This window comes from Podarcis pityusensis (genome assembly GCF_964106645.2).
Source record: "Podarcis pityusensis genome assembly, chromosome: 2".
NCBI lineage: Eukaryota > Metazoa > Chordata > Lepidosauria > Squamata > Lacertidae > Podarcis > Podarcis pityusensis.
This window is the reverse complement of record NC_138029.1, coordinates 97,367,822-97,380,799: the sequence shown is the minus strand read 5'-3', so window position 1 is coordinate 97,380,799 and position 12,978 is coordinate 97,367,822. Positions and strand designations below refer to the sequence as shown.

General features: G+C 47.5%; 1 protein-coding gene across 1 annotated transcript; it reads left to right on the top strand.

Annotated features, from left to right (window-relative positions):
* The first annotated feature begins 8,337 nt into the window (after positions 1-8,337).
* Positions 8,338-11,185, top strand: GPR27 (G protein-coupled receptor 27). The gene has a single exon (XM_080995853.1). It carries the CDS (start codon positions 9,138-9,140, stop codon positions 10,290-10,292), a length of 1,155 nt encoding a protein of 384 aa, XP_080851979.1. The 5' UTR covers positions 8,338-9,137; the 3' UTR covers positions 10,293-11,185.
* The last annotated feature ends 1,793 nt before the right edge of the window (positions 11,186-12,978 follow it).

The window sequence follows — 12,978 nt, the reverse complement described above, 5'->3', positions numbered from 1 at the left end:
TGTGTTTTGATAGGAATTTTTTGCTATAAGAAATTCTGAGTTTATATTTTCATAAAGAAGGCATGTCATTTTTTAAAAAAAAAATAAATTAAATTAGTAGCTAAAAGCATTGGATTGTATTCCCTCATGCTGATGGAAGTCTTTTTAACTCCACAGAGATTTTGGTCAGCAAAACAAGGGAAGAGGGCAGGATATTCTTTTCTGATTCCCTCATTTCTCCTGCAGCCTCTGCCCCACACCACTTCCCCTGCTATTCCAAAATTATCCTCCAGCTCTCTCTAGCACATTTTGGGTGTGCATGCATGGGGATCTGTAGAGGGGCACGAGGAATCTTTGAAAAACTGCTTTCCCTCCTGATTCTGCTGATGGAGGAAACCACTGCAGGATCAAAGAGCCTACTGGCTGGGTTGCACCCAACCCTCTACACCAAATGTCTGGAAAGCAAACCTCCATCCAACACATTTCAGCCTGCACAGCATTTGGCAACGGCAGCAATCAAAGACTCATACTGAACAATGTGAATGCATGCTTACTGGATGATACATCCTCCCTCATGGCTCCTGCTTTGGCTGTGTCCCGTTGTCACAGGGGAGCTGTTCCACAAAAGCTGGGTCTCCAAAGAGCGGTATGTTGCCTGTGGCACACAGGCATCCGACTTACAAAAGGCAGGGATGGAACTGAATATCGGCTTATTCTCTCTCCCCCCCTCCTTTGAGCCAGCCTTTTTAGGATCCCACATGGGTAAATAAAAAAAACCTCTAAGCAAATGGAATCGATGGAGAGGTATTCATAGGCGTGCTACTCACGTCTGGTTGTTTCCAGTCAAAATAATCTCCCACTCAATTATGGAGAAGAATAGAGATGCCAACCCTGCCTGACTCACAGTCAGATGGAGAAAACGAAGAGGAGATGTTCTTGTAGCAGAGAAGGTTTGCGGGCAGAGTGGAACTTACTCAGCAACTATTTTAAGAGCGTAACTGGGAACAAAGCCACCCATTAGGAAAACAGGATCCCGGACGAAATGGAATCCTTTGACAGGGGTGCTCACTAGATTGATCAGCTATAGGTCATATATCAGTCACCAGTTCATAAAACAGCTACCCACTGTTGTGGCATAGAGAGAAATACAGTAGTAACTGGTGCCCATTGAGAATGGAAGGGCAGAAGGCAAGAAGGCCAACAGTAGGTGGAGCCAGAACCAATGGCAAGCAGAATTGACACATTCTAGCTTTGCCCCCATCCTTGCTCCTGCTGTGTTCTTCAAGGGCAACATAGAGACTTGAGCAGGAACTAGGCAGCCGGGGCTATCCCCTAGGCTAGTTGGGCTTGGGGATTGGAGGGTCAGCAGTTTGAATCCACATGATGGGGTGAGCTCCCATTGCTGAGTCCCAGCTCCTGCCAACCTAGCAGTTCGAAAGCATGCCAGCCTCCACTGGGTAAAGAGCTCACAAAAAGTTATTGCAGAATTACCGTATTTTTTGCACCATAACACTCACTTTTTTCCTCCTAGAAAGTAAGGGGAAATGTCTGTGCGTGTTATGGAGCGAATGCCTGCGGGTGGCGGGGGGGGGGGATCTGCTGCAGTCGTGAGCAGAGGATCCATGGTTCCCCTTCCTTCCCTCCTCCGTGGTTACAAAGCATGGATCCACATGGATCCTCAGGATTTTTGCATTGGGCTACTCCAAACTCACTGTCAGATCACATGTCTGTGGCCACAGCATGAACCACAAAAATCATATATCCACTATTTTGTTTAGAATATTTTTTTTCTTGTTTTCCTCCTCTAAAAACTACGTGTGTGTTATGGTCTGGTGCGTGTTATAGAGCGAAAAATACGGTACATCTGCACACAGAGCAACTGGCTTGGTTTTTCTGGTATTGAAGTGATGCCAAGCAGTGGAATTCGGGTGACAAACAAGGATCATCCTTTTAGAGCACAAGCCCTGAAAGTGGCTCTCATTTGCAACTAGCTCCTCAGCATAACAGACTGAAGAACCACCTGGTTTCATTATCCTGACATGGCTTGCTTTTTGGATTTCAGAATACTTGTGGCCCTGGTCGTATTACCTACCCATGCTTGACTTTCTCAGACCTGAACCCTGAATTATGTCTTTTCAAACCTAGAATGGTCCTCCAAAACAGTTGCCTGTTTCTTCATGGATCTTTGCCTTGGCTAAGTGTGAATTGACCTCTTGGTATCTACTAATCTTGTGGCATGTTTTGCCGCTGGCAGGAATTGGACATTGTGCCAAGGTGATCATTCCATCAGGGCAATGATGGTCCTCCCCCCCGAATGCTATTTTGGGAGATCTCCTGAGCCATTTGGGGGGGTGGGAAGCACTGTTGCACAAATGAAAGCCCTCGTGCAGGGTTCCAGCTGACAGGACTCATTATTTGAATTGTGCCCCCTATGTCCACTCCTGTTGAGTGCAGTGCCTTAACAATTCCCAACTGACATCTGAGCAGCCTTCTTGCAAAGTCACCACAGCTGACAAAAGTGTGGCTCATGATAGAGCATTTGTAGTTTCCTCATGATTTGGCTCCATCATATGCTGAACCAGAACCACCACCTTAGCTGCTTTTCCCTCAGACAACCTTTGTGGGAGCTGTTGCCTGGCAACCACCAGCAAGGAAAGACTTGCCTCCATTGTGGGCTGAGTGAATTCTAGCTTCTCAGCCCCCTTTCCTTGGGTTCTGCTGCTTAGAAGGTGGAGGCAAGTCAACATAAAGGAAGGCCAACAATATAGACAGCAAATGCCACTTGGATAATCCTGTCACATGTTTGTTTCTGATACCAGACACACATGTGTGTGTGTGAGAGAGAGAGAGAGAGTGAGTGAGAGAGAGAGAGAGAGAGAGAGAGAGGTTGATTTGAGACCCTCTTGGGACTATAAAGTGAGGTGCAAGTATTCTAAATAAATAAATAGCATCCTAGCCCATAGCATACCTAATTCTCTCAGCCTTCCTAGCTCCATCCATCACGTCTCAGTAACACAACCCAGCACTTAAAGACTCCTCTGTGGAACTGTAGCTCAGTCAGTGTGAGTGCCAGGCTATTTTGCATTTTGATACATATATTTCATTCTGGGCCCAATATCTGAGTCGTCTTGGCAAACAGCATGGTCTCACTTTGTGACACATTTGGATTTCTTAACAGGCAATAGGAACAACACTGCTTGCACAGACCTTGTTCAAAGGATCTGCAGCATTGCTTTGCCATCAAAATTCCTTATCTGGGAGGCTATTGTCTCTGTTTTCCAGATAGGGAACTTAAGGCTAAGCAATGGTGCTTTACTGCCGGCAAACCGGGGCTTTGAACTCAGGCCTCCCAGTTGCAGCCTTAACAACAGACCATCCAATGGGACAATAGTTTCTCCTACACTGTTTATATCACTGCTGTTAGCTACCTTCTCAAATATATTGCTGCTGACTTCACAGGGAGCCTTTGGGTGAATAATTCTTCAGCCTAGAGAGATGGTGTCCATGTACTCTCTATAAAAATGTGTGAAATGTCTCAAAAGCTGCACAAACAGTAACCAACCCATTGGCAATGTACTGCATGCAGATGAGAAACCTAGCAAGTCAAACCAGCTTGTATGTGCTAGTGGTAAGCAAAACCCCCAAATTCAATTATCTCCTATTTTGCTACCAGGGCAATGTCAAAAGGGAACAAAGCCACGGGTCAATGAAACCTATTTAGGATACATGACAAATTAGCCTAAATTGCCCTGGATGAGTCTTCAGGCTGCAGTCTCAGTCACTTATGTAAAATATAACCGTTTCATGGCATCATATCACATTTGCAGTGGTGTAAAGTGAAGGAGACTTTGGCCTTCTGGCATACAAAAACACTGTTGGAACTGAGGAACAGGCAGAATGATCTACTGAATTGTGCACAGCTTTTAGTACCTTTTTATTTTCATAACAATATCTGAATAATTTTTATCTATTTAAAATTGTTTTATCTCATGTTCAGGACTCAGTAAACATGAACTGTTCATTTACTATTCAAGAAGTCCTCTTCTATATTGTTACGGTAAAATCTGGGTGCGGGGCTACTCTGCCACCCAGGTCGTCGGACTAGCTCTGCGGGTCCCTGCGGAAGAAAATGAGCTCAGCCGGAGACAGGAGCAAACTGCAGAAGATCCAAGTTTATTGCGCAACAGGTTCAAGACGAGATTGAACAGCGAGAAAGGGGTGACATGAACTTTTGAAACTTCCCTCCATGTCCCAGAATACAGTGCAAAATACATCACAGTTACATCATGAATATATTAAGGAGAGGTTGGGTTACACAGATTACATCATGAATACATTAAGGAGAGGTTGGGTTACACCGGATTAACATATGGAAGAGGGAGGGGGGAATATGCAGAGCTGGAGATATGCGCAGATAAGCACTTCCTGAGTACCGGTGATGAGAAGTCAATGGTCCATGTATGCATATTCTGTCACCTGGCATTGCCTGGAGGAAAGGCTAGGCAGAGTGATTTGACAGGATTAGGGTCTTGACACCTTGCTTGAGGGATTATGGAGGACAGGGGAGGTGTCATGGAGTCCTAGAGAAATTGAGCAAATTGGCACGTTGATTTTCTATGAATGTTATAGATTTTAGTCCCTTTTGACATTGAGAATTGGAAATAAATGGATATATTGTAGCGAAGAAGGAGGTGAAGAAGACATGCCCCCCCCTTCCGTATCAATATACATAGGGGAAAGACTCTGTAAGAGAAGAGGCATACCAAGAAATCTGCAACTGGGAAGGAAGTCAAGGCGTGACTTAACGCAGTGTAAATAAGTTGATGATACCAAAAATGATTGTAAAGATGGTTTTATTGTATTTTTTATTTTTTTTTATGTTGTCTGTTTTTGTATTTGTCTTTTATTTCTCTTTTGTGTTTACTTGAAAAAGCTAATAAAAAGTATTTTTTAAAAAAATAAGTTCTCTCCCAAATACCCTTTTCAGAAGCTGGCTTGGAGAAATAATAGACTCTGATTTGGAGAAAACACACACACACACAAAATATTATATATCTCATAACCCTTCACTACAAAAGTCTCTAAGCGGCTTACAAAGATACAGTATAAAAATAAATCAGTTAGAAATATAAAATCAAATTTCAATTAAAATGCCTGCTGGAATAAAAATCTTCAGTAGGTACTGGAAGTTCAGTAGGGAGCTGTCTGACCTCAGCTGGAAAGAAGTCCCACAAAGCTTGTTTGTTATTTGTTTGCCATTTTTGTGCCTAATGGTATCTAGTGCTGTCAGGGCTGAATTATTGGGCAGAGGTCCAAAGAGAGCCAGCAGAATTAGCAGCAGGCATGGCTTACCACATTTTGAAATGACTGAAGTAATGTACATTGCCATTTAAAGCAGCCTTCACTAACCTAGTGACTTCCAGCTGCTTTGGACTACAACTCCCATCAGCCCTGGCCAGCATGGGAGCTGCAGTCCCCAATATCTTGAGGGAACCAGTTTGGGCAAGGTTGATCTAAAGACCCTGCCCCCTGTAAGCAGACAGTCTCAGATGACCAAAGTACATCACTGATGGCAACCAAGGAGCCTTAACAAGATCCCATTAAAACAGTGGTTCTCAACCTGTGGGTCCCCAGATGTTGTTGGACTACAACTCCCATCACGCCTGAGCTCTGGCCTTGCTAGCTAGGGGTGATGGGAGTTGTAGTTCAAGAACATCTGGGGACCCACAGGTTGAGAAAGGCTGCATGTCATCTTATATTGCCCATTATATCGAGACTCAAGAAAAGAGCTGATCGAGCCGATTCTGAGGAAAATACTTCATAGTACAGACGACACCTATATCAGACACCTCTTAGCTGACAAAGACCCCGAAATCAACAGGCCAGTGGCGAAGTACTGTTACATTGCAACAAGAATAAGACGAGCAATGATGACAGCAACGGAGTTCAAATTGCAAACATCGAAGGAACGATAATAAACAGTAGTGACATTTGAATTGAATCCTTAAAACCTTAAACGTCGAAACTTGGTCATAAACATAAGTACCAATTTTGTGATTTGGCCATATCTCCACTGTTATCTGTAGTACAATAGTACTTATATTGCCATATTTTATTTTATAAATTGCTTGCTGGTCATTGACCGTATTAAAGATATTTGATTTGGCTGCATTAAAACATCAGCCACTGTATAATGGTTTGAATCTGTCAAGCAGCTGAAATGACCATCGGAGGGTCTCCAAAACCAGTCTTATCACCACTCAGCACAGTAGCAGGTGGCTCTTTGGCTACCTTCATCCCAGAGCATTCTGGAACATAGGAAGCAAGCAACTACTGCTCAAAGTGCATCCGTATTGTGTACACTGGCTGGCAACTGCTATCTGAGGAATCTTTCTGAGCCTTGGACCTTTCGTGTCCCAGAGCATTGTGTGCTCGCTCATGGAGGTAAAAACCAGCACTTTCCATTGTACCTGGAAACCAACAATGTAGCTCACTGAATATATGTGCAATATGGCCATACTGGTAAATGCCTGTCAACGATCAAAACCAGCCAGCTCTTCTTAGTGAAATAAATGTGCAGTCCTACAGAAATAACCTGCAACTGTTAAAATCTGGCCCTGTAAATTACTTTGCATATAGCCCCATTCCATATTATGCTGAGAGGCCTATAATCTGCCACCAGCTGTGTGCCACTGCCTTCAATTGCGCTGACTGCGGACTGGTCAAAATGCCAAGGCATTAATCTGGGGATTAGTGAGCATTAGGTGAGGGGTCATTTCCCCCTCTTTTAGCTGCAAAAGGAAACATTTTTACCTCTGTCCCTGAGAACATGGGTCATGAATCCTGCCTTTTAAACAGGGGCCAAGAGGAACAAGCCAAGGCATGAGAATATGGGGCTCTGGCGGTTCCGTTTTCACACGCTAAAGCGGGGATTTATGGTGACCATCAGGAATTTGAGATCCTGGCTGAATGTCAGGCTCATCATGTCAAAAGCTGCTCCGTACATGGATATGGGCTCTGGCTGCTGAGATTTCTGAAGCCTTCTCTAAACAGGCAGAGAAGGCTGGAAGGGATCCCAAACAACCCGTTTATCTCAGCTTATCATCTCTTCTAGAGGGGCTAATTATGCCTAGGGGTTGAGAGGGAGAGAAACAGGGATGATTAAACCTTGAAAAGAGAGAGACAAGATAAACAAGGAGTGACAAACAGAGACAGGCAGCCAGCTGTTCTTGCCTCCCTGGGTGTCTACCGACCTCCAGGGGAGTTTCTGACTTCTGATGTTGGAGCCTGCCTTCACAGGGCTGTTTTTGACATTATGATGGATGGAACACATACCCAGGTGCTAAATTTGCCAACCAGGTAGAGTGTGCATGCTTAGGCCATTCTCTTTCGTAGATTTTGATTGCTGGCAATAGGGAGGAATGTTGAGATGAAGGTTCCTGGGTAAGAGATATTTCTGCAGAGAAGATGTGGGGAATGGGGCCCATGAAGTATTCGTTCACGCCAAAGCCACTGCATGCACACCATCCTTTTAGGAAACATTTAAAGCACCTCCTCCCCCCTCCTCAAGAAAAGAATCATGGGAACTATAGTTTAAAAGTGCTGGGAATTGTAGTATCCAGGATTCTTGTGGGCCGGGAAACACGCTTTAAACGCACAGTGGGTACACAGCCAACCCCTCCCAAGGGTTCTAGGTAATGCCAAGATTGCAGGTTCAATCCCCATATGGGATAGTTGCATATTCCTGCATTGCAAGGGGTTGGACTAGAGGATCCCAAGGTTCCCTTCCAACTCTTGCAATTCTATGATTTTATGAATTCTGATGCGGCGAGAACTTCCTATCATCGTGGGGCCCAGCCCTGGTGTTCAATGGTCACACAGTCAGTGTAGAACTCAGGTGTCTTTTAATTTTGCGTGCTTCTCTACCGCAGGTGTTGTGGCTCGCCCAGCGGTGTTCCCAGTCGTCTGGGCAAAGTCGCTCCGGATCTGTCAGGATGCTCACGGATGGCGGATGACTGTGGCAGCAGCAGCAACAACAGGACTGCTGAATGGCCATTGTTCCCCCATCTTCTGCTGAGAACCCCCCCGCCCCGCCGGCAAGAAGGCGCCAATGCCTCTGAGCGCTTTCGCTGATCCTTAGAGGGAGAGGCAGAGGAGCGGCAGCTGCCGTCGCCTGCGGCTTGCCTCTGCCTCTGCGCTCCCTTCCACCTCTCCTTCCCCGCCCCTCCATCTCTCTGCCTTCCTCTTTGCGCAGGCTCAGCCTGCGCCCCCTACTACCCCACCCCACCCCTGAACCTGATCTCCGGCAGCAGCAGCAGCAGCAGCAGCCGCAGCCGCCTCCCCGCCGGAAGCGCGGCCCCAGCCAATACCTGTCCTCCATCGCGAGCCGCGGCCCCCTGCGCGCGTCGTGGCGGCGCGCTCGCCCTTCCCCTCGGTGCTGCTGCTGGCTGGGAAGACGGCGGCGGCGGTGATGGCGCGGAGGAGAAAGTGGCCGAGGGAAGCCCGGCCTCCGCTGCGAAAGCCGTGCGGTAGGAGTCGGTAGAGAGCGAGCGAGCGAGCGAGAGACGAGGAAGCAGACAATAGGAGAAGGGCGGCGGGCAACAAAAGGCGCGATGCTGACAGGGCGGCAGCGGCAGCGGCAGCGCGCCCCAGGCCGGGGAAAGGGGACCCTCGTCGGTGCCAGCCTTTCCTCCTCCTCCTCCTGCTGCTGCTGCTTCCTGCCGGGGTCGCCCGCTGCATCCCTCCCGGGAGCCTTTTAAAGTTGGATGGCGACGGCGATGGCCGCCCCCTAACGAGCCAGGAGCCGATCGCGATGCTGGCGGAGACGGAGGCGGCGTCGGCTCGGCGGAGCTGAGCGCAGCGGCGCGCGGGAATGGGCTGCGCCCGGCGGCGCCCGCACAGCTCGAGGTGGCCGCTGCTGGGGGGCGAGGCGCGGGGGAGCGAGCGGGGAGGAGGAGGACGATGCCGCCCTCGCGGAGAGGAGCAGATCGGGCGGCGGTAGGCGAAGAAGGCAGCTGGTCTCGGAGGCGGGAGAGCCCGGCGGGGCGAGGCGGCGCCGCCGCTAGCTGCTGTTGAGGAGAAGCCCCGTCTGCTCGCTCCTTCCGCAGCGTTTGTGCCTCAGGGTCGGCGGGGAGGTGGGCGATCCTCAGCCTCGCTCCATGGCGAACGCCAGCGAGTTTGCAAGCAGCAGCAGCAGCAGCCCGCACTTGCCCGGCCCCGGCGGCCTACTCAGCGCCTCGGGCCTCAAGCTGACCACGCTGGGCTTGATCCTGTGCCTCAGCCTGGCGGGCAACGGGCTCTTCGCGTGGCTCATCCTCAAGGAGCGGCCCCTGCACCGCGCGCCCTACTACCTGCTGCTGGACCTGTGCCTGGCCGACGGGCTGCGCTCGCTGGCGTGCTTCCCCTTCGTCATGCTGTCGGTGCACAGCGGCGCGGGCGCCTGGCCGCACGGCGCGCTCAGCTGCAAGGTGCTGGCCTTCCTGGCCGTGCTCTTCTGCTTCCACGCCGCCTTCCTGCTCTTCTGCGTGGGCGTGACGCGCTACATGGCCATCGCGCACCACCGCTTCTACGCCAAGCGCATGACGGGCTGGACCTGCCTGGCGGTGGTGTGCATGGTGTGGACCCTCTCCATGGCCATGGCCTTCCCGCCTGTCTTCGACGTGGGCACCTACAAGTTCATCCGCGAAGAAGAGCAGTGCATCTTCGAGCACCGCTACGTCAAGGCCAACGACACGCTGGGCTTCATGCTCATGCTTGCCACCGTTGTTGCCGCCACCCACCTGGTGTACGTCAAGCTCCTCTTCTTCATCCACAGCCACCGCAAGATGAAGCCCGCTCAGTTGGTGCCGGCCATTAGCCAGAACTGGACTTTCCACGGGCCAGGAGCCACTGGCCAGGCGGCCGCAAACTGGACCGCTGGCTTTGGCCGGGGTCCCACTCCTCCCACTTTGGTGGGCATCCGGCAGAACACTACCCATAGCCAGATCAAGAGGCTGCTGGTCCTGGAGGAGTTCAAAACGGAGAAGAGGATCTGCAAAATGTTCTACATGATCACCCTTCTCTTCCTGCTTCTCTGGTCCCCCTACATTGTGGCCTGTTACCTGCGGGTCTTCATCAAGGCTAGCGCCATCCCCCAAGTCTACTTGACCACTTCTGTCTGGATGACCTTTGCCCAGGCAGGGGTCAACCCCATCCTGTGCTTCATTTTCAACAAGGAGCTCAGAGTCTGTTTCAGAGCTCATTTTCTCTGCTGCCAAAGCATACAAAATACTCAAGGCACCATTCTGTGTGATCTGAAGAATTTTGGGATGTAGTTTTATCTTTCCAATTGAAAATAGTACTCTCTATGCGCTTTTTTTGGGGGTATATGCACTTGAGAAATTGTTATCTAAGGAGACACCTTGACTTTTCCCCACACCCTTAGGTTTTAAGATATTTATTTATTTATGTGTTAGGGGGATTTGGGGGGGGGAAGGGAGGGGAGGGGAGGAAATCGGGGAAGTAACACAGGGCTCCAACTTTCTTGGCTGCTTCTAACATTTCTACAAATGATTCTGACATGGATAAAAAGGCCATAATTTTGTGTTGTTTTTTTTAAGACCCTACTGGTTTTGATAAAGGCTAAGCGATTTTATTCATGTAAGATTTGATAAAAGGCCAAGATGAAATTTTATACTAAAGTGTTATTTTTGATGACCTCAAAATATTGTATTACAGTGTTTGTTTTTAAAGGGTGACCAAGAAGGAGAAACTGTACTGGGTTTAGAAGTCGTTTCTTGCTGGGGAGCTTTTGGATTAATTTTTATTTCAGTACTAAAAGCAGTGAATTTCTAACTTTGCCTGAAATAGAGAAATGTGAGATGCTACCCTAACCTGCATCTTAACTTTACTCAAGTTATTAGGTCGTTTCCTATTGACCTGAAGAGAATTAGGGTCACTTGCTTTGACGTAGACTAACTTACATTTTCTTGTTGCACTGTTCCTTTGATAGTATTTCAGAACCCCTTTGGTGGGGCGGGGGGAGAGGAAATGATAATTTTAAAAAGCAAATTGATTACATATCAACTTAAAAAAAACTGTCAATATCAGGTTTTTAAAATCACACTGACTTTCATACTTTATTGGCTTTTTAAAATGTTATCTACAAATACTGGACAATACTTGTACATCTTGACTGTTTTAATAAAAACACTGTTCAATTCTCGTACATCAAATGTTTATGCTTAGTTTTCTACTCTTGTTTTCGCATGGCTTGCCTACAATCTATGCTACAGGAAGAAAATAATAATTATATGTGGGTGCATTCCTGTGGTTCCTGGCAGGGTTGTCCCAGGACTATAGGACAGGTTGGATCAATTCCTCTGATTCGGGAGACAACATGGAAGAGGGAGATCTGGTGTGGTGCCTCCCTCTCGGATGTGCCAGCTCAACTGAAGCTCTGACTTAACTGAGGTTGGTGTTGTGGCACTAGTATGTCCAGTGAGGGAAAATTTCTGGGCCATTCTGCACAGCACTTAGGCTACAAACCCCTTCCGGATCCTCAGAATCCCCAAGTGTGTGGGGGGGGGGGGGACTTGAGCATTTTTCTGTGTGTGTAAATTTCTCTGTCCATTGTTTCCAGTGGGAACAAAAACCTGGGAAATGGGCAGGTTTTTTTAATAAGGCGGCAGAAGCAGATCCCCTACCCTCGACTTTGCACTGTGATTTGTTCTTAGACCCTGGTTTCGCGGGTAGCACTGTGGTCTAAACCACTGAGCCTTGGGCTTGCCGATCGGAAGGTTGGCGGTTTGAATTCCTGCGACGGGGTGAGCTCCTGTTGCTCGGTCCCTGCTTCTGCCAACCTAGCAGTTCGAAAGCACGTCAAAGTTCAAGTAGATAAATAGGTACCACTCCGGCGGGAAGGTAAATGACGTTTCCGTGTGCTGCTCTGGTTTCACCGGAAGCAGCTTAGTCATGCTGGCCATGTGACCCAGAAAAACGGCTCCCTTGGCCAATAAAGCGAGATGAGCGCCGCAACCCCAGAGTCGTTTGTGACTGGACTTAATTGTCAGGGGTCCTTTACCTTTCACCTAGCTTCAATCCAGAGGAAGTGCACATCCTTGGGAACACGGTAGGACTTACTTACGCGTAAACTCATACTGCATCCCAGTTCTATGCATCCTAAAAAGGACTGCACTTTTCTAAATAATAATAATAATAATAATAATAATAATAATAATTCCAAGTTCATGCTAATTTATAGGCCTAAATAGAACAACTCTTCCCCTCCCCCACATCTGTTAAAACAAATGTCTATTTCTAAATGGCTCCTCATCTGTTAATGTCAGAAGAGTCTCTAGATAATTTGTGTATCACTAATTTTAGTAGACAAAGCAGTTCCTGCACATAATTGCTTATCTGCCTTGCCAGATATCATTTTTAAATTATTAATGTTCTGGTTTTTTTTAAAAAAACTGCAGATTATGTGGTAAACAGTTTCTAAAAATATCACTAAGCTAACTGTTAACTACTGTAACTACTTTTGCTGAGCTTACTTTTTGGAAATACAGGAGCAATGTGAGCCATCAGATTCGTTTTTTAAAAAACGAATGAGCTTTAGTGGTATAGCAGAAGTTAACATTTTAATGTAGTTCAATAAGAAGGCAAGCAAAGAAGAACTGAATGCTATCTCAGCAGCCATGATATTAATTGTAGAGAGAGAACTTGACATGGAGGTGTGGAAAGTTCACTCCCTTCAGGGCAACCCATCAGAGAGGGAAAGATGCTTTGGTCAGATTTTGACAGTTGTGGGAAAGAGGAACTTTGGGAGGTGTGGATTTCTAGGCAGCTTGTGGGGCCCTAGTCATCTGATCCTGTGGGGAGAGAGGGGAAGGAAAGTACACCAGTGGCCAAAATTGTGGAAAGCTGCATATCAACCACCTAAGCAAGTTGTGTTTCCTTTTTCTGGTTATTTGGCTATAACTCTTGATAGAATACAGATAATTGAACAAACTTCATTGC